This window comes from Rana temporaria, chromosome 6, assembly GCF_905171775.1.
Source record: "Rana temporaria chromosome 6, aRanTem1.1, whole genome shotgun sequence".
Lineage (NCBI taxonomy): Eukaryota > Metazoa > Chordata > Amphibia > Anura > Ranidae > Rana > Rana temporaria.
This window is the reverse complement of record NC_053494.1, coordinates 152,543,902-152,566,770: the sequence shown is the minus strand read 5'-3', so window position 1 is coordinate 152,566,770 and position 22,869 is coordinate 152,543,902. Positions and strand designations below refer to the sequence as shown.

General features: G+C 40.7%; 1 protein-coding gene across 1 annotated transcript in view; it reads left to right on the top strand.

Moving 5' to 3' along the window:
• Positions 1-5,779: 5,779 nt before the first annotated feature.
• The window catches only part of COL18A1 (collagen type XVIII alpha 1 chain), a 243,257-nt gene continuing 226,167 nt past the window's right edge, over positions 5,780-22,869 (top strand). The window contains exons 1-2 of the mRNA XM_040357625.1: positions 5,780-5,897; positions 8,215-8,279. Coding sequence (XP_040213559.1) covers positions 5,887-5,897; positions 8,215-8,279 — 76 coding nt within the window. The 5' untranslated portion in view covers positions 5,780-5,886. The remainder of the gene's footprint in view (positions 5,898-8,214; positions 8,280-22,869) is intronic.

Here is a 22,869-nt window from a genome sequence, read left to right as displayed (position 1 = left end):
AGCTTTCATTGGCCCTCTTATGACTCACCCCTCTTCCTTCCTGGCAGTGAATGATAGAGAGAGCTGTGCATGATGTCATAAGCCTAGGCTTTTTACCAGACAAGGAAGTGGGCTGTATAAGGTATTTACTGGCAGAAAAAAAAGGTTTAATTATTCAAAGTTAAAATAAAAAGGGCAGAAGTTTTAATAGATGAAAAATTACTGACGGTCCGCTTTAAGGGGACAAAGCCTTCTGGTCCTTAAGTGGTTAATATTGCTTTAGGTTCTCTCCAAGTCAAGAAAAAAAACTTTTGAGGTGCATACAATGAGCATAGACTACCTGCAGAGCAGCTCAGCATTTCATCCAGACATTGCAGTACTGGGCCAGTCCCCCCTATTCATCTGTATTCTGGTGGTCCTGGAACACATCTGCTGCTAATGCTGGAACACCTTCCTTGCTGCTTCTCACACAGGGAAAACCTAATAAATCAAATGCCGTCACTAAAATGTTTCTCATAGCCACCAATCACAGTCAACACTGCCTTGGAACTTTAAATGGGATTGGTGATACAGGAGGCAGAGGGAGGAGATTAAAGAGAACAGATTTCAGGAAGTACAATCCTTCAGCTTTCCAACTGATCCTGTATAGAAGTGTATTTGTTGTGCAGTCACGCTCGGGGTAGCTGTGCAGAGCCTGCAGCGTGCGCTGGCTTACCTTGTTCCTGGATCCAGCGATGCCGCCGCGCTGTGTGAGCGAGCGGGACCTCGCTCGATTCACACAGTGTCCTCCTGTGCCGCCGATCTCTGTTCCCTGCGACGTTAAGACGCACGGGAGCGGAGATCGGTGCCAAATTCAAAAAAGTAAACAAACACCTTACATACAATACAATCTTATAGATTACAGTACTGTATGTAAATACACACCCCCCTTGTCCCTAGTGGTCTGCCCAGTGCCCTACATGTACTTTTATATAATAAAAACTGTTCTTTCTCCCTGCAAACTGTAGATTGTCCATAGCAACCAAAAGTGTCCCTTTATGTCAAAAATGGTTTTAGAGCAGCTAGAAAACAGCGATAATAAATTATAATCACTTGCAGAATTGAGCGATAGCGATTTGTGGGGAAATTCGTCATAAAAAAATAAAAGTAATGACAGCGACAATTCTGCAACTGAGCAAATTTCAGTGATTTTGATTTTATTACATTATTGAATAATTTTTATTATAATTATATTATTATTTGTTATAATTATTTATAATTATTTATTATATTATAATTTATAATTTTGTTTTTAAAAAAATGTCATACCCGGGATGCCTATTAGACTCTTGTTTGGTCAGATTTAAGTGAGTTATTCCTAAAAATTACAGGCCTACAGTATAAAAACACCAAATTTCCTTGCAAATAATGGTACCGCTTTCAGCGTGTTTTTTCTGAAAGAATCATACCGCCAGAGAGGTTAAAGCGATAGTAAACTGCGGCTGTTTAAAAAAAATACACCTGCGAGGAGTTGCATAATGTGCTAGTATGCATCGCATACTAGCACATTATGAAATACTTACCTTGGAACAAAGTCTTCCACTGGCGCCTGGTCACTGCTGAGAGAGCTGGCATCTTCCCCCAGTCTTTCTTCTAGGTTCACGCGCTCTGGGATGCATGCGGGAGCCCTCAGTTCTGGCAGAAAGCTCTGAAGGTCCGCAAACGTATGCCGGACCTTCAGAGCGCATGCACTGGTGACGTCAGTGGCTGCACCCAGGGTGAATATCTCCTAAACCATGCAGGTTTAAGAGATATTCATTTTACCTACAGGCAGGGCCGTCATCAGGAATTATGGGGCCCCTTACACAGCTTCATTAAAAAAGGAGGGTAGCCATCTGCGGCCCTGGGGACCTCTGGGCCCTTTAATAGAAAGAAAAAAAGAAAGAAAAAATATATATAAAAAATATATATTTATTTATTTTAAAAAAGAGGGGTTGCCATCTGGGGACCTCTGGGCCCTTTAATAACAAAAAAAAAAAAAAATATATATATATATATATATATATATATATAGGTATATATATAAAAAGAAATTAGAAAAAAAGGGGGGTTGCCATCCGGGACCTCTGGGCCCTTTAATAAAAATATAAAAATAAACCTCTGGGCCCTTTAATAAAAAAATAAATAAAAAATATATATATACAAAGAAATAAATAAACATTTATTAAAAAAAAGAAAAGGGGGGTTGCCACCCAGGGCCCTGGGGACCTCTGGGCCCTTTAATTAAAAAAAATATATAAACAAAAATAAAAAAATAAACATTTATAAAAAAAATAAAAAAAGGGGGTTTGCAACATGGGGACCTGGGGACCTCTGAGCCCTTTAATTAAAAAAAAACATATATATATATATATATATATATATATATATATATATATATATATATATATATATATATATATATAATTAAATAAAATAATATAAAAAAAAAAAAAATTATAAAAAAAATTATTATTTTTTATAAAAAAAAGGGGGGTTGTCATACGGGGCTCTGGGGATCTCCGGGCCCCTGGGGACCTCAGGACCCCTAAAAAAAAATTGTTCCTTTAATAAAAAATTAAATAAAAATATATTAAAAAATATATACTTTTTTTATAAAAAAAACCTCCGGACCCCTAAAAAAAGAAAAACAAATTGTCCCTTTAATAAAAAATCAAATAAAAATATATTAAAAAAATATATTTATTTTTTATAAAAAATAAATAAAAAAAAAAGGGGGGGTTGCGATGTGGGGCCCTGGGGACCTCCGGACCCCGAAAAAAAAAATATATATCTTTTTTTTTTAAAGGGGGTTGCCATCCGGGCACCTGGGGACCTCCGGGCCCCTTACAGGTGTACTGCCTGTACCCCCCTGATGGCGGCCCTGCCTACAGGTAAGCCTTATTATAGGTGTACCTGTGGGTAAAAATCACAAAACTGCCTTTTGCTACTGCTTTAAAGTAGATTCGAGAGAAACTTCTTAATATATTGGAGTTTCTATGTTGACTGCATTGCTTTAGAAACCCCATGAATTACTTCACGTCTTCCTGAAATACTTTTTAACATGTTTAATACATTATCTTTTTTTATGTGCACAGTTTTTATTGCTTCCTCCCCAAACAAAGCAGAGAAAGGAAATGATTTAGTATCCTTTTGTTTATTATGTAATTAGTCTTTTCTTTTAAAGTGGAGGTCCACCCTAAAAAAATTAAAAAAATAAAATAAAAAGGCTCCAAAAAATGTAAAAAGAAATTAAAAACATATTTTTTTTTTATACTTACCAGAAATGGCTGTTGCATCCTAATCTGTCTTCTGGGACCTGTGGGTGTCCCAGAAGACTTTACAGGCATTCCAATTGAAGTCTATGGGATCAAAAACACCTGAATACACTTCAAAAAAGCTTGTGTGCTTTTTTCAGAGTAGCGCGTAGGGCGACTGAGCGTACAAGTGTGATCAGGCACAGTTAGGATCCATTCACACCTGTGCGGTGCAGTGCGTTGATTGCGTGTCGCTACTTTTTTTTTTTTTCGTGTTTTATCGTGCTGAACAAAACACGAGACTGCTACCGATCATAGCTGATCATTGCGTGAACCAGGAAGTGCCGGTAAACGTCTCTCCTTGGTTCACGCTGACAGGGAGAGCCGGTGCTCATCAGCTGCCAATCAGTGCCCAACACATGCCAGCCTGTGCCCCATAAAAAATGGATGGCAGTGCCGATCAGTGCCCACAACAGTGCCAAGAAAAGTGCCAATCAGTGCCCCATCAGTAATTCCTGTCAGTGCCCCATCCAAGTGCCAATCAGTGCCACACAGTAATGCCTGTCAGTAGTTCCTCATCAGTGCTGCCCAGGGGTGGACTGACCATTCGGGCACTTGGGCACTGCCCGAGGGCCCCATGCCACTAGGGGGCCCCATCAGGGTTGCCAGACTCAGTAAAACAAGGGACATTATGTAAATATTTGTGTTTCTTTACATCTGTCCCTGAAATGTCCCTTACCGACATCCTGTTGGTCTAAAATTCCCAAGATTATAGCTGCCCCGCCTTTCCAGTACCTTTTCAGTGTGTGTATTCTGTGTGTATGTATACTGTGTGTGTATACTGTGTATGTATAATGTATGTGTGTGCGTGTATACTGTGTGGCCCCATAGTCTATTGCCTGGGGGCCCCATAATCTCCTATTGCCTGGGGGCCCCATAATCTCCTATTGCCTGGGGGCCCCATAATCTCCTATTGCCTGGGGGCCCCATAATCTTCTATTGCCCAGGGGCCCCATAATCTCCTACTGCCCGGGGGCCCCATAGGTTGTCAGTCCGCCCCTGGTTCTGCTTATCGGTGCCACCTATCAGTGCCGCCTACCAGTGCTGCCAATCAGTGCCGCCTATCAGTGCCCATCAGTTTTTTTTGGTATATATTGCAAAAATAAAAAACTATCAGTAATGCCGTAACCCCATCAAAGTACCAATCAGTGCCACTCAGTAATGCCTTCAGTAGCTCCTCATCAGTGCTGCCTATCCAGTGCCACCTAGCAATGCCCCCAGTGCTGCCTATCAGTGTCCATCAGTTTTTTTTTTTAATTGTCGGCCTTTTTTCATATATAGCGCAAAAAATAAAAACCACAGAGATGATCAAATACCACCAAAAGAAAGCTCTATTTGTGGGAAGAAAATGATGCCGCGTACACACGATCATTTTTCGGCATGAAAAAAAACTTTGTTTTTCAGCATGTCCAAATAACGACGTTTTTCCAACTTCATCATTAAAAACGACGTTGCCCACACACCATCGTTTTTAAAAAATTATGAAAAAAGTGCGGTGACGTACGACGGCACTCTGAAGGGGAAGTTTTATTTGCCTTTGGGCTGCTTTAGCTGATTCCGTGTTAGTAAAAGACGATTAGCGCTTTGTTGTCTGTTACAGCATGATGAATGTGCTTACTCCATTATGATCGGTAGTTTTACCTGAACGAGCGCCCCCATCTCATAACTTGCTTCTGGGCATGCGCGGGTTTAAAATGTCGTTTTAGCCCACACATGATCATTTTTTACAACCCGAAAAGCGACATTTTTGAAAACGACGTTAAAAAATGCGGCATGTTCAGAAGCCGAAAAACGATGTGAAGCCCACACACGATCATTTTAAATGACGTTTTTAAAAACGACGTTTTTTTTCATGCCGAAAAATGATCGTGTGTACGCGGCATTATACAAATTTAGTTTGAGTACAGTAACCGCGCAATTGTCTTTCAAAGTGCGACAGCGCTGAAAGCTAAAAATTGTCCTGGGCAGGAAGGGGGGGAAAGTGCCTGGTATTGAAGTAGTTAAAGTCACTGCGACTTTAAGTCGCATATATTTGACCGGTTATAACTTATAACAGACAATGATGGGGTCGCACAAGTGTGAATGGAGTCTGGCTGTGGTTGTACAATGCACCATCCACCTAGTGATCTGTACAAGGAGGGAACATTGCTCCATTGTATTGGCCCCCCAGGCAATGAAAGTGTAGAGAAGGGCCCATCCAGGGTACTCTCTCCATTCAGGGAAGGGTCAGGCTCCTGGCAGGTGCTCACTATAGTCACTTCTTGTCACTTTGTCCAGATCCTATCATTTTTATTCTGGGCTCAGCTCTCATTGCCGGCCTTTCCTGACACATCAGCCCGAAACACAGTTGTGGAATTTTCTGACAGCGCTGTGAACTTTAAGGAGAAAGATCAGGAGTGTGCAGATAGGCGTGGGTGCGCACTAGGACCCTGCGGAGCCGGAGCGGAGCGCCCAGCACCCTCTGCAGACTTCTTATCACAAAGCAGAGAAGAGCCGGGTGTGAGTGTGTGAGTGTGTGCATTGCTAATAGTGTGTGAGAGTGCACTGAGCTCTGATCAGACCCAGACTGGACATGATTCTCAGGTAAGACCATTCCCTTCACTTTACAATGGATCTCTGCCTCCCACTTCTGCATGGTGACCTGGGATCCTGAGATCTACTCCTAAAACTTTGCTCTTTACCTTTAAAACTTCTGTGTTGCGTTCATTCTGCTGCAAGAAAAAGTTTTGCAACTTGTGGTAACTTGTTAAAGTTTCTGTATCTTGCAATCTTTTGCGCAGATTTCTGCGACAAATTCGCAGGTTCTACAGAAAAATGCAGCGATTTACATAATCAGATCGCCTGGCTCTTTTGTCTGCTCCCCTCCCCTCTTCAGATCATTGTATTAGTAGTGCATGGGGTGCAGGACTTGTTTTATACTGTAGAGCTTGTTAAGATTATATCTTGTGGCAGCTTACACACTTCCATCAATGATCAATTACTTTTCTGATCAATCTCTTCTGATAGGAATAGTCAATCTTGTTAATATTATGTTTTGTGGCAGCTTACACACTTCCATCAATGATCAATTACTTTTCTGATCAATCTCTACTGATAGGAATAGTCAATCTTGATATTATGTTTTGTGGCGGCCATACACGCTTCCATCAATGATCAATTACTTTTCTGATCAATCTCTTCTGATAGGAATAGTTAATCTTGATATTATGTTTTGTGGCAGCCATACACACTTCGAAAATTGATCAATTACTTTTCTGATCAATCTCTACTGATAGGAATAGTCAATCTTGATATTATGTTTTGTGGCAGCCATACACACTTCCATCAATGATCAATTACTTTTCTGATCAATCTCTTCTGATAGGAATAGTCAATCTTGTTAATATTATGTTTTGTGGCGGCCATACACACTTCGAAAACTGATCAATTACTGTTCTGATCAATTTCTACTCATAGAAATATTCAGTCTATAGTAGACAGCCCATTCAATTGATATGCTACACACAAGGAAGTGGAGTTTGATCAATAGTTTGGATTGAATCAGATTTTATGACTGCAGGTTATTGATAGCAACTGTGTTTGCATCACGTAACTCGCATAATCTGATCGATTAATATATGATCACATTCATGAACAAAGTATCCCGGTGCTGCCGATTGATGCAAAATGATTGAAAATATTCCACAGTGGTGGATCCGCTCAGTTTGATCAGATCCGATTGACATTTAGGGGCAGATTCACAAACAATTGGGCGCAGCGTATGTCAGATACGCTACGCCGCTGTAACTTACTGTTCCCAGCTTCGAATCCACAAAGAATTCGGGCCGGAAGTTACAGCGGCGTAGTGTATCTCTCGCGGCGTAATGGCGCGCAATTCAAATGCGGCAAGTAGGGGGCGTGTTTTATTTAAATGAAGCGCGTCCCCGCGCTGAACGAACTGCGCATGCGCCGTCCCTAAATTTTCCACCGTGCCTTGCGCTAAATGACGTCGCAAGGATGTCATTGTTTTGACGTGGACGTAAATTACGTCCAGCCCGATTCACGGACGACTTACGCAAACGGAATAACATTTTTTAAATTATACGCGGGAACGACGGCCATACTTAACATTGAGTACGCCACCATATAGCAGCTTTAACTATGCGCCGGAAAAAGCCGACTAGATACGACGTAAAAGAATGCGACGGCCGCTCGTACGTTCGTGGATCGTCGGAAATAGCTAATTTGCATACTCGATGCAGATTACGTCGGGAACGCCACCAAGCGGACGCCGAAGAATTGCATCTAAGATCCGAAGGCGTACGAAGATGTACGCCTGTCGGATCTAACCAAGATGTCGTCGTATCTTGTTTTGAGGATTCAAAACAAAGATACGACGCGGGAAATTTGAAAGTACGCCGGCGTACTCTCTTTGTGGATCTGCCCCTTAGTCTATATCAATCGGAAGGGATGTCATTGCTATTCGATTGTTTGCTAATTTGATCATTTTGATTAAATTGCTCATTGGAGGATGTGGCCACCATTATGTAGATTGTGTTTTATGTATCATGTTAGTTGTTTTGTATTATGTTTTATGTATATTATGTATCATGTTAGTTATGTTTTTTATTATGTTTTATGTATATTATGTATCATGTTAGTGTATAGATTAGGTTTTATGTATATTATGTTGCCTATGGATTATTTTCTATGTGTAATTTATATTATGTAAAAGGTATGTTTTATGTACAATATGTATATTATGCATCATGTGTATTAGGTATTATATTATGTTTTGTATCATGTATATTATGTAAATATGATGTATCATTTTGTGTATTACATTATATTTTATGTATGTTATGTACATTTTATGTATTATATTATGTATCATGCATATTATATAAATATTATGTTACAGGTATAGTGGGATCTTGCTGCTCTATGTTTCCTATCTCGCCCTTACTGCCTACTGCCAAGAGAAAGGTAAGAGGATCCAGCTCTCCCAGCCTCAGAATAAGTTTCATTCACTTGCTGTTCTCGTTTTTTTGTTCCCTTCTGCTGCTGAAGTACATTGAAACTTCAAGGAGTTATTTAGGGATTAGGGGAGGTGATGGTGTGGGACATTGAAAAGAGTGGTGGGGGTGGGGTGACACTCATGTGATGCCCCCTTCCATGGCTGCACTCTCCCAGCTACGCTCGCTCCTTCACCTGTTGTGCTGGCTGGAATTGTTACTTGTTCTATGCACCGTACAGCAAGTTCAGTGTTGGCAAACATTAACATTTATGGATTGTATATGTCTGTGTTTGTGACCCTGAGCAGGAACTGGGGTGTTTTCATGACCAGGAGAATGATTGACGTTTTCTACGGTCAGGTTCTTTTTCTGGAGTACTTGGGAGTTTTTTTATGGAAAAGAAAGAAGAGGAAATCTGTAGAATGTGTTCATTTTTTTGCGTCCAAGAATGAAAATATATGTCAAGTCAATTATTTTTTATTTCTTTTTTGGATAGAGAGTGGAAGGATTTGAAGAATCAATACATGAGAATACAGTCCGTATATGATTTTGTTACCAAAGTTTACAAAGCATAGTGGCAAAGTGGAGCAATCCCTATTGAAGTGTTTGAAGTGCCCATGTGTCAGGTCTCAGGAGACCCTTCCTAAGATTAGATCATCTGGAGAATTAAATGGGTTGTAAAGGTTGAATTTTTTTTTTTTTTAAATAACAAACATGTTATACTTACCTCCACTGTGCAGTTTGTTTTGCACAGAGTGGCCCCGATCCTCGTTTTCTGGGGTCCCTCTGCGGCTGTCTCGGCTCCTCCCCGCAAGAGCTAACCCCCCCTCTGGGAAGCGCTCTCCCAAGGGGGTTAGCTTGCAGGCACGCTCCCGTGTGATACAGTGGGCGGCCATAGCCGCCAAATGTATCACTCGGCCCCACCCCCTGGCGCAACGGGTCATTGATTTGATTGACAGCAGCGGGAGCCAATGACTGCACTGCTATCAATCATCTGATGAGGAGCCAAGATTGACAGAAAGACATGGGAACGAGCCCGCGGAGGTTCTGGGCTCAGTTAAGTAAAATGGGGGCACGGGGGGGGGGGGGCAGAGAGTGAAAGGTGTTTTTACCTTAATGCATAGGATGCATTGAGGTGAAAAAAAAACCACTAAGCTTTACAACCCCTTTAAGCTAGGTACACACTATCAGTTTTTTTTTCTGTCAACCCAACAGGCTGAACAAAAAAAACTGAGGAGCTTGCCGTACTAACTATCCGATGTTAATACAGCAATCTCCCCATTGAGCTATTGTGTTCTGACAGGGGGACTGCCAGGGTCATGGTTCAGTGCACGCAGCCATTGGCTGAGAGCAATGATCGGACGCCAATCGGCAGTTTTTTTGTGGCGTGCCCCTTTAACAGAAGCCGAACGGTCGGACAAGCTGCTGTACACACAGGCCGAATGCCCGCCGGTTTCTGTTGAACCTGCTGATACCCTCCGATATTTGCCCCTTCTGTACCAGGCTTTAGGAAAATGCCCCTTATATTGGTGGCCAGTGGGAAGAATGCCCTCCTTACAGTGGTTGCCAAAATCTCACCTTTCCAGTCAGATAAAAAGACTGTTAAAGTCAAGATAGTGTTGAACCTGGAACTATGCAGGTACCATTGAATGGGAGTTTCAGGGAACCTCTGGCTACCTCTAGGTAGGGTTTCTCAACCAGGGTTCCATGCAACTCTAGGGAGGTTGCTAGGGGTTCCTTGAGGAATTTAAAGAGAGGTTCCCACTGACATCATTGATCCTTTTACCTATCGGTGAGCTGGTAATTCTTCCCAGTGACCACAAGTGTAAGGATCATTCTTCCCAACGACCATCAGACTAATGTATCATGAGCTGTTGTAGCTATAGTCATTTGTAGCAGGGGTTCCATGAGACCGGGAAGTCATTTTAAGGGTTCCTCTGTGTTGAAAAGGTTGAGAAAGGCTGCTCCAATGGAATCCCAGGATTGCATGAAACGCTGGTTGAGGATGACTTGTGTAGAGACTACAACCACATTTTTCTACAACCACAAAACCTATACACATTGCAATATAAACCAAGCCTTTAGGATACTTATTATTAGCATATTGTTATTTCCAGACAAAATTACAGTAAGAGAATATGGAGGCTGCCAGGAATTCTGACCTCTATTTGACTTTCTACCCTTTACACTTGTTCATGGTCTGGTGACTTAAAAGGTACTGAAACCAGGGGCAGCCAGGCAGTCAGCATTTTTAAGCAAGGGCATCTTTTGTATTTCTCCCAGGACAGTTTTTTATTTACAGACAGTAAAGTTCATCAGGATGCAGTAATCCAAAGTAGCCAATCAGACTGAAGCTCTTATCAATAAGACCCCTTTCACACTGGGTCTTTTTGCAGGCGCTATTGCGCTAAAAATATCGCCTGTAAACCGACCTGAAACAGCCGCTGCTTTCTCCAATGTGAAAGCCCCGAGGTCTTTCACAATGGAGTGGTGCGCTAGCAGGACGGTAAAAAAAAGTCCTGCTAGGTGCATCTTTGGAGTGGTGAAGGAGCGGTGTGTATACCGCTCCTCCACCGCTCCTGCCCATTGAAATCAATGGGACACCGCGGCTATACCGACAGGCAAAGCGCCTCTGCAGAGGCACTTTTCAGTGATTTTTAACCCTTTCTTGGCCGCTAGCGGAGGGGGGGTAAAACCGCCCCTCTAGCAGCCGAATAGCGCTGCAAAATTGGTGGTAAATCACCACAAAAAATAGCAGCACTTTACCGTTGCCAACATCCCTATAATTAGTAACCATGGAAAAGAGAAGAGGTACCCCCAAGAAGTACACAGGGGGCTTTAAGAGCTGGTTCACACCGGGGCGACACGACTTTGGGGGCGACTCGGCAAGGTGATCTCAAGATGACTTCAGAGGCGACTTGCTAAATTACTTCTGTATTGAAGCCAATGCAAGTCGCCCAAAAAGTCGTACAAGAAGCTTGAGTCGCTCCTATTAGAACGGTCTCAGTTAACAGAGCGGAGTGCGACTTGTCAGGTGGCTGAGTGAACCGGCTCTAAGGGCAACTATAGTAAAATACTGGATATATAAATCTAAATATATCCAGTATTGAGAAAGACGTACTATTGGGTCAATTTTGGCGTGAAGCAAAGCAACGCATATGCAACAATATCAGCAACACTGGCTGTTGCAGTGCACACTATTTTGACAGGCGTTCATGGAGCTTTGAAAACTACATTGAAACGCCCGCTTTTGAAGCTAGTGTAGTGATTGCCTTAGTGTTTGTTTGTTTTTTCTTATTGAAGATGTATATTAACAGATTTTTTTTTCAAAATGTACTTTTTAATTATTATAAATGTTTGTATGCACTTGCGGTTCTCCAGCTATTATACTTTGGGGTTGATTTACTAAAGGCAAATCGACTGTGAACTTTTGCAAGTGCAATGGCACTCTGCAAGGGCAGTTGCTCCAGAGCTTAGTAAATGAGGAAGAGCTCTGCTGACTTCCATTATCCAATCATGGGCACGCAAAATGCATTTTTTTTTTCCTTTCTTGCATGTGATTGGATGTTTTTTGTAAAGTGAAGCTTTACCTCATTTTCTAAGCTCAAGAGCAACTGCATATTCAAAAGTTCACAGTCTATTTACCTTTAGTAAACAACCCCCTAGTATTATTGTATTATGCTTTCTTCAGAAGTGTGACCTGAGTAGAAGGATCTTCAGGTCCCTTGCATTTTGTTCAAAACCAATTATAGTATTACATTTTTTATTTATTTTTTGCTTTTATGTATCAGCATGACTTCTGTATGAATTAGTTACCAAACCATCCATAAGACTGACATAATTTAGTTATAGCCTGTGTGTTTCAAACAAGCTTGGTCTTGCCCCCAAAATGTGTTAAACTTGATATTCCATCTGCAAAGCCAAGATGGGAGTTTGTGAACAGCCCCCTGCAGACAGATATTACCGGCTTTTCTCTGAGCAGTAATGGAGAATTTTGCTCTAAGGCAAGACTGTTGGTGATTTGTGGCTTTCCATCTCTCATTCAACTTCAACTTCCGTAGGCTTAAAACACTTATAAAAAGGTGTCTTTGCAAATACGTGCAGACCAAAATGTCCAAGGTCTGGAAATTGGTATGACACCTTTGCTGGCTGAGGACAGCAGTGTTTTGAAGATATAAGGTTCGATTCACACCAAAGCGTTTTGGAATTGCGGACAAAATCGTGTGATTCTGACCGCGATTCCAGAATCGCAGCAAAACGTAGGACGGGTTTGCGATGCAATGGCATCCCAAACGCGGTGCAATTTTGCCACCAAATGTGCCTGGCTCTGTGCCATATCTTGGTATATGAGCTTTTTTGGAGCAGAGGGAGGCCTATTCAAATAAATGGTTCCGCTTCAAAAACACGTAGAAAAACTAGCACAGCAGGTGTTGCTGCAGTACGCACAGAGCCTAAAGCAGCCCACACTTAGGTCATTTTTTTTATTTCAATCAGCGGGTTCAATGGAAATAATGAATCGATCTCCAGGAGGGTGGTTGTTCAGGAGTAGATTGACTTCTGTGCAACCACCCTGCCCATACACAGATCGAAATTCCACCAGTCCCTGCATTAAATATCATGAAAGTATCAGTGTCATAATTATGACAGATCTAGGCACACACAATAAAAGCCAATTGTACAATCACCTTAAGGCTTAATTTACACGTTGCTGTCTTGCAAAATTGCGCTGTGGTTTTGTTGCGGTTTTCCCACATTTCGAGTTTTCCCGCGGCAGGCGGTCAAAACTTTCCTATCTTGAACAGGATCCTTCCTTATTCAGGAGAAGGAGGTTGAGGGAGGTTGAACCTCACCTAACCACAGCAGCTCCTAAACTCTGCTAAAAGACTGTGTGTACATTGGGTTTTATGGAGTTGAGTTTAGGCGCTTTGGGAAAAAAAACGCCAAGCTTAGGAGCTGCTAATGTACATGAAGCCTTAGATCCAACTGCTATTTGGGGAAAGGGCCTACTTAAAAAGTCTCTTCAATTTACATTAAATCAGCAAACAGTTTATTGTAGTGTGTGTGTGTGGGGGGGGGGGGGGGTCTCAGTGCTGTTATCATTTGGCACAGGAAGGGTTGGTCTACGGGCAGAGAATTTAAATGCAAAAGAAGTGAAGTTAGCCATACACGGTTCGTTTTTTGTTTTTTTGTTTTCTGTCCAGCCAGAGCAAGTGCATTACATGTCGGATTTTGCACTGACCATTATCAGAATACTTTGATCAGCAAAAAAATGTTTCCAATATGTTCCTTCAACAGAAGTTGATCAAGCAATCAAATTCTGTTGAGCAGGGACAGCAACACACCCATACAAGTTCCACTGGCAGAATTTTGATCAGTGTATGTCCAGCTTTAGTAGGCAAATAAGAGTTTAAAGAGGTTCGTTAGTCATTTAAAAAACAACAACAACAACTGTAGCTGCTGACTTTTAATAAAAGCACACTTACCTGCCTGGGGATCCAGCGTCTTCGGGTCCACTTTGCCAATATGTTTACTGTGGGAAGCTGGTTGTGACTCCATGCAGCTACACAGCCGGCTCCCTACTTTACATGCACGAGCCACACTGTACTTTGTCAATGGGCCCGTAGCCCCCTGGGACCTGTAACATGTCCAACCAGGAGGTTGCAAGCTGTGTATATGGGGGGGGGGGGGCTAGGGTTGGTTGAGAACTTTCTGTGGAATCATACATCAACATAGGTGATTCCAGTGAAAGTGGAAGTCTGTATCTGACAAAACTAGGTTGGCTGTCAGAATACAAAAACAGTGACTCCAAATGGTTGCAGTCACTGTTCGGCTGACTTTTTTTCCTTCTGTCTCCTTTGTTTTCTCAATTGAAGTTTATTGGGCCAGGTGTTGTCTGCAGGGCCACCCACACCTTGGATTTTGAAAGATTCACAGAAATCTGACAAAACCTGAGCCCTGTATTGCCAGGCAGGCAGGCAAGAAACTGTGTAAATGGCGTAATCTGTGGGTAAAAAAGAGAAATTCGAGAGTGTATATGTTGGAACTAATGTACTGTATATTGTGGGCCAATGTGAGTTCATCTTCGGCCTGGTAGTGAAGTGGCTCCCAGCTTTCCTCTAGAACATGGAAAATCTCCTTACAGAGCAGGGTCTCTTTATTCTTTTTATGCTTTTGTCCTCACCCTTTAATGGTATGTGTTAACATGAAATATCTATATTTGACTTGGAACGCTAGTGTTTTTACTATTACTTCATGATGTTAGTGGTAACAGTCATGTTTTCTATGGGTACATTGGACCACACAGACATCTTTCTCCAATTGTAAGTAAGTCTATCAGGCTTGTGAAATAAGACTTTAGAATAAGCAATGACATCATAGTAATTGCACAACTTGTTGTATTTTACAACTTACCAGTGTAGATCAATCAGAATGATGAGTTGCTGTGTCTTGTCCTTCAAAGGCAGGAGTAGAATGGGCACCAACATAAATGGTTGTTCTGTTTGGATTCATTAAATTATTACTCCAGCCAAAGCTTTTTCCTCTTGTTTTAAATAGTGTGGAAGGGTTAGAAGCTCCTTTGAGTTGTAATTGCTATTTGTGTCCACCCTCATTATTTGTCACCAGGAGGGAAAGAAGGGGGAAATCCAACCCCCCCCCCCCCCCAGATAGTGATAAAAACCTGTCAGAGGCTGTAAAGCTGGCCATACACTGTGCGAAATTCAACTGGTTCATGTCATGGCCCTGTCTACCCCTTCCGGCCTGCCATCATTCAATTAAAAAATTGAAGAAATTGTTGGCCAAACATTGGCTTCATCTGGTCGGCATACAATAGCCCAGCAGAGGAGATTCATCCATCTGCATTTGGCGTTGATAGAGGAATCTGTTCCAAATAAAAAAAAGCTTTGACTGGAGTTCCAATTTAAATAAATTTAGGCTTTTAAGAAGAATTTTTGTTTATTTTTATATTAGATATGGGCTGATGTAAATCATTTTATCAGCACGTGTTCATGGTTTAAAAAGAAAGGGGTTTCTATGTATAATTTGTAATTGTTTATATACATTGGGAAACTATATTTGCTTATTACATATAAAGGATTTGTTTTCTGCTCATTTGTACTTTACAGTTTTGTGCGACTCCTAGCTCCCATAATGCCCCCAAACCTCTCATAGTGACCCAAAGTGCTCACAGGCCAGTTGAGAGCACTCAGCCCCCACAGTGTTCCCCAACCTCCTACAATGCCACCCAGAATCTTAAAATGCCACCCCCACCTGCTGCAAAGCCTTCAGCCTTTCTTAGTGCCCCTCAACCCCCCACTGTGCTCCCCAGCCCCTCCAGAAACCTCATCCCCTACAGGGTCACCAAGTCAGCTGCAGATACCCCTCCATAATCACCCCCACTATCCCCAAAAGATGCACACAGCCCCAACCAGAGCCTTCCATCATTTCAATGCATGTTTTGCATTCATATACTTTTATTGTGTCAGTATAAGCTTTATTCTTCTATGTAGGAGCATGGTAGGTTTTCAAATAATTTACTGGACCCTGTCTCAAAAAGGTTGAGAACCCTTGGAATAGAAGGCCACTCTAAGTCAGTTGTCATTTATTGTGCATATAAACAAGTAGCAAATAGTGGCAATCACATTTTCACAGGTTTTCACTTTGCCAATTTTTTTTTTTTTTAAATTGCTGCTTCGTAATGCTGGATTATTACCCTCAGTTACTACAGAAGAACACTAGTGTAGGTTTCAGGTAGAGAATGAGGGCTGAAAGATGTATGACTAGATTGTCACAATGGCTGACGTTTAATGTTTCTTGCAGTGTAAGATACGATCTGGAGGGTTTTGTTGACTTGTAAATGAAAGTATCCGTGTAAAAATTACTTAAATAGGCAGAACGTGTTTTTATTAGACAGTCTGATGTCCGTATGCTTCAGCTTGCAAATTGACTTGACAGGGTAAAATATTGTGTACTGTCATTTTTAAAAATTATTTTTCCTTGTCCCCAGTGAGTGGAAAACTCTTTGCTTGTGTCCTGGTGAGGAGAGGTTTTTCAGACATATGTTAATTAGTACTTCTCTATCATTTAAACAGCAGCACTTGGAGCTGCTATCCTTTGTTAATGGAATTTCCAAAGTTAGACATGCCTTTTATCAGAATTGGGCAAATTGCTCTAATATTAGTGCAGATGGTTGCAAAGAGGACAAAGAGGGCTATAGAACTCTGGGAAAAATATTTTATTGGTATCTTAGTAGGAACTTTTTACACACAATCAGTGAGGTTGTAGTAATAGTGTCCTTGTGCTGTAGTACCTTAGTACCAGCAAGTGATTACAGGGTATTTAAACCCTAACAGTAAAATCGTATTTACTCCCTTTTGGTTGAGGTATTTTGTAATCCTAACACACTTCCTGCCCTGGTGTTGTAAAACTGCTGCTCCATACATATAGTGAGTGAGTATTGTCACCCTAGGACAGGGATTATGTAACTGGTAGGATCAAATTATGAAAATAAAGGGTAAAATCCTGAACGATGAAATCAGCCACCACACCTTAGGACCACACCAGCTAAGCATTCCATTTTTGTTCTTGTGTTTAGATACATTCATTAAAAGATTGCATTGAGATGTGAGATTGAAATATTTATGATCTACTGCCTTTCCAGTACCTGTTGGATTTAACAGCTCCCGAACCCTTTCATGTAGTATTCAATTCTTGCTTTAAATTGAAGTTGTTGAAATCAGGAGCACATTCAGCCAAATTCATCTTGATCTGAAAGTACTTATTTACTTGATAGCAATGGCACTACAACTATCAATCCTCAATATATACCAAATCAGTTTGTACAATAATATGCTGAATTATACAACCTTGCTTCTCATTTTGAAACTCCATCTCCCAATACACTGGACTTTTAAACATTCCTTTCTAAATTAAATCTCCTTACAATTATTATTGAACTGTTATCTCATCTGTCTATGCCCTTCTCTATAAAATAAATTCAATCTGTCATTTGGTGGCTGGTGGTCTCCATAAATTTCCCAGTCCAGATGACTTTGGCAGTGAATACTGCAAGAGTTGTTGAAATCACTATGCATATAATGCGAGCAACTTAAAGTGACAGAATTAATGTAAGGTCCATTGGTATTCCTTGGTACACCCATAATAAAACTCACATTTATAACCATGAAGTACGGTACTTACCGGGTTTGTGTGGCTCCTTCTACTACTTTATCCTCACTTCTACAGTGTGGCCAAGCAGTCCAATTGACTTCCTTTGCCTGTGCAGCCCACTGGGCTCAAACAGAACCTGCCCTATGTGGAAGTAAAAATAAAGCAGTCGCCAGGAAGGCCACTTCAAGAAACCTATTGGAGCATTTCCAGGGTCTAAAGATTATGCACCTTGTGTTGTCTGCTCTATGGACTGTGATAGGGAGAGGCACGTTACTGCTGCTTAAGTTCTCATAAATTATACATTTAGAATCATGGAAATACTGTTTTGTGTTTTTGATAAATTATAAAAATTAAGAAAGCTATAAAGATAAGACCTTTTAATTCCTGTTCTGCTGGAGACTCCTTGGTGATATTGTTGTAGCTTATATATTCTATATCTTTCACTTTACAAATAAACACACTGATCATTGCTGCTCAAATGGGCTACCAGCATAGTAATTGCACAACTCGGCAGGACTTATTGATTGTTACAGATAGATTTAAACTGGCTGTATAAAACAGCTCAGTGTTCGAAATTGGTCCATAAAACAGTTGAATGGATGTAAAATTAGCAGAAGAATGAAGAAAGGATTTGCAGCACCACCCACGGATCATGATTTATCAGCAGTCATTTTGTCTGATTTAAAACCTTTGGGGCATTGGGAGCACAAACTTCTTTAGTGTCTTACTCATAGAGCAAGTCATCTGGAAGTAAAAGTCAAACCTTCTGGTGATTAAGGAGTGGTCAATGCAGAATTTGCTATCTGGTTTCATGAGTTTGTTCACAAAAGTGTACTTTTGTAATTGTGATAGCTATGGATGGCTATCCGGTTTGTACTTCTCTGCCCATAATTGTTGCAGAATACGGTTCTGATGCATATATGCCTATTTAAACATAGTGTTATAGGTGGAAATATTACCATAGACATGAAGAAAGAATGAGAGAAGATCTGTAGCTTTTTCCTATCTTACTGTATTTTGTTCAGGTTGAAATTAGTAGGACTGATGGCACCAGGTGAAATTTTTGATTTGGGTAATGTTGAAGGAAACCTGCCATTGGAGAAATAGGTGGATGTCCTTTGTTAATCCTTCTCCTAAATATGATAGTGACCTGAATATTGTGTTCTGATTCTCTAACATCAAATATTTGCTGGGTGACCACCCTGAAGCAAGTATACAGCCAGTGAAGTCAGAAAGAGGTCAGAACTCCTGGAATTCTTGTTCCTGGGTAAAGTATTGATGCCCTTGGATCTGTGTGCAGGTATTCAGTATTTTCAGTACGAGATCTTTGCAGGCAAAGCAGCATTTTTCTTTCATGGTAGGTTTCCTTAAGGACCCAATCACACATACACATGCATTAATACACACATATCAGTGTCAGGTAGAAAATAAATGTGAATATTGGGCAGCGTGATTCAAAATTCTTTTTTGGAAGATACATTACTGCATGGCACGCTGGAAGCCCTCCAAATATGCAAAAGTTGACACTTCAAAAAGACTCTTCAAAAAGCCAGTGCTTAGAAAAACCCAGTGGATCCCACAATGCAAAGAACCTTAAAATCCTTTTAAGAAACACTGCCTTGTGGGATAAACTGGGGGCAATGCTTGGTAAAGCTATTCCTAAAAGCAAAAATTTCCATAGTATTTCTGCTTCAAAGTGAATCTCTAGCCCAATTTTTTTTTAGTTTTAGAAAGAGTTTGGAAGGTTTAACGCTTTTCATGTTTTTATTAATATCTGTGATACCCTTTGTGTTTGTCCTTGTGAGTATTATAACTAGACAGAAAGTGATGGTATATACAAAATGTTGGCCATGTCCCCAAGATTGGAGGTCATGAAAAATGTTCCAGTGGGGACTCCTGTTTCTGCCAATCATCTCTGGTGCCATACATTACATGTGTTGGTACATTGCATTGCCATTCATTTTGAAAGGCCCCCCTATGCACCTTGTGTACTCCACAACATATCTCCGTGCACCGCAACAGACAGTGTCCTATGTGGTGGCATGGAGTGTGAAAAAATTTAGCCTACTCTATTTTTCATGCATTACAGCCTATTTTTTTATTTTTTATTTTACGAACACTTTTATCAGGTGCAATGGGCCCTAGGAAAGGGCTTTTCACTTTTCAGAGATTTTCGCTCACATCCAGTTGTATATTCAGGACAGAAAGTGTAAGGCAATCCCCCCAATAGGGTTTTACTTATTCCCTACTCTATTCAAGATTAATAAAGAAAAATGTTTTGGCTTCACATATAAAAAATAGTAGATGTGTGTATGAGATGACTAAGGTTGCCCCAAGGTTTTTTTAGGAAAAAAATGTCTTACTCTCTTTTCTTTGCTAATAATAACATGGCAACAAGCACAATTTTTACTGGCCAAGCCGGTAAAATCCCATTTAGGTGACAATCCTAGAACTGACTAAAAGGTACATGCAGTGATTATTCTATATGTCCCCAAAAGAAATGGGTATTTTATAATTTTATGTAACTTTAGGTTGATAATCTTAACAACACTTGCATAGGTGTGTGTAGCCTATTGCATTAGGGTGTGCACCCCAAAGCTCAAACACACATGCATGTGTGTGTATGTCTACATGTATATTGTCCCGGTATATTAATCTCCCTGCTGGCACCGTGAAAGAGAAGTGCGTAAGTACTTTTCTTATGGCAGAGCGGGTAAGAGGGAGATCTTTCCTTTCTGCCCACTGGCACACAGAGCAATAATGCTAATGTACACTAGATGATTAAGGTGTGCCCAGGCACATCTGGCACACCCTGTGCACACGCCTATGTACATTCATGTATCTGTAGATGTTGCAGTCAATAAAATGCTTAATTATATTCTCTAACTTTCAGTGGATGCCAGCACAATGTCCTTGCTATGATCAGCACAGACATTTTCATTTCACCTACTTTTTAAAGATTTGGCTTTAAGTCTATTGCATTGTGAAGATTATTAGTTCACATCACAAAAAGACTCCTTCTATTATGTGTAGAAGATCTGTACACAGTACAGACAGGCTGCAGCCTTGTAAGCCCTGAATTAGCATTAATTAATTCCCAGTAGTTGTTATGCATTATGTCTGCCAGCTACACAGCTGTATAATAAAACCAAACACATCAACGTGTTCCCAGGCCCGTACTAATCTCAGGCTGATTGTTTTTGGTATGCCCCTTGCTGCGTAATGTTTTGTCCTCCATTTATTTGCCACAATAGCTCTGTGTGATTGGTGGGTGAGGGTAAAAGGTTTCGGAAGTGATTGAGTCCACACACAGATATGCTCACTTGAGAATCCCTATTCTTTTGATGTGGTTTTTCCTTTTTTGTTAATCTGCAATTATCAATTGAGATTCCTGAGTAAGCATTCCTCGAGGTACAGGCTGTGACAAGGCCTGGAGAGTAAAGAATGTCAAGAATTGAAAACCTGTCCTTTCCATTACAAAGGGAGAAGTTTAGAATATAAATCATGCCGTCAAACCAGAAGATATCACCAAGAAATAGTATGAGGCAGCAGTGGATCGATATCTGTGCACAATGTTTAATTTTAACATTGTCTTGATTTCTCCTCTAGTTTGATAAACCATAATAACACTTCCGGGAAGGATTTCAGTTTAATGTAGCAAAACGAGAAAGATGATTAAATTGGTTCTACATTTAACGTACTTAAAATCTGGACATTTGTATTGCAATTTTTTATTTATTTTTTGTTTTGTTTTAGATTGAGTAGGGAAGGATTAGAACCCCTATTAGTTTTTTTATTTATGAGGGTCATTTAAAGGCCTCTTTTGTTATCATACAATCGCGGAGGGATAAAGTTGGACCACTGGAGCCTATAGGCAAACCACCTTTGGCTTTCCTCTGCCTTTGTACACATACCTTGTTTTTCTGACTTAAAATATTGCACCTAGAGGTACATCTGGTCCTGAAAAGTTTCTGATTTGGTCCATTTAATCCAGCAGTTCGATACAGATACAGAATGACTCCTCGGTCATTCATTCTGACCTGCGTAGGTTTGGACATGTTACACAGGCTGTGAAGGCAAAGAATTAGATGACTCCTTTGGCTTGCTCAGCCACACCATTGACAGCTTTTCACTGCAACTCTTCTTTGTGCAGCTAAAAGAAGTCCATTATTCTTTAGACAGCCAGCAAAGCTGATTCACAGCCAGAATCTGGGCCACATCCAAGATAGGTTAAGAGCCCCTGAGATAGATGAGTCACTCACAGGATGGTCCCAGTCATTCTTCTTGTATTTATAGCTAACAGGCCGGGGGAATTTTTATTCTTTTGGAATTGCATGTTCCCATGGATGTGGAAAATATATTTGTTTAATTTTATTTTTAGCAAACAGTTTCCCATCATTAAAGGAAACTACATAAATTGTCATCAAAGTAAATAGCTACTTTTTTATGACACTAAAACTTTAAAAAGAGACAGAGGACAGCGATATATTTAGATGATAGTGATATTTTCGATGCACCCTTTTCGTTGGAAGAGAGCCAGATGCTATTGATACAAATGATACTGTAATGTTAAAAACAAGAACAGATAGGCCAAAGGAAATGTTTTCATTTTGTGGTTTTAGTTTTTCAAAATGTTTAATTAATATTCAGTGCCATGTATCATGCTTAAATGAAATACCAGTGGCAAGCGATGACATGCCCAGATCGATCATACCGGCTTATGCCACAATACACTTGTTTTATTAGGTAATAGTATTTATTATTATTAATTTATAAATTGCCTCTTTGCCAATGACCAAATCAATTTTAGCATATACAAGTCTCCATACATTTTTTCTTATATACATGCAAGCTGTCTTCTGTTTTCTACTTGTACAGTCATAGGTAGGACTGTCCACACAAAGGTTAGGTAGGACTGTCCATACAAAGGTTAGGTAGGACTGTCTATACAAAGGTTGATGAGTTCATCAAACGTTTCTACACTGTCAGGCCTCGTACACACGACCAAGTTTCTCAGCAAAAACCAGCAAGAAACTTGCTGGGAGATATTTTTTTGCCGAGGAAACCGGTCGTGTGTACATTTTCGTAGAGGAAACTGTCGAGAAACTCGACGAGCCAAAAAGAGAGCAAGTTCTCTATTTCCTCGACGGGAATTGAGAAACTTGCCTTGTCGAGTTCCTCGACAGCCTAACAAGGAACTCTAAGAGGAAAACAATGTGTTTTCCATGTGGGTGCGGGAATCACAGCAATTCCTGCACCCGCAACCACTTTGTGTGAAAACGCACTGCTTTGCGAAAACATGCAGGGCTACCATTCCTTCTGAATAGCACCCCCAGGCATGTAAAATCGCAGTGCGTGTGCAGTGATCTACAGGGAAATCACATGGTCAAAAA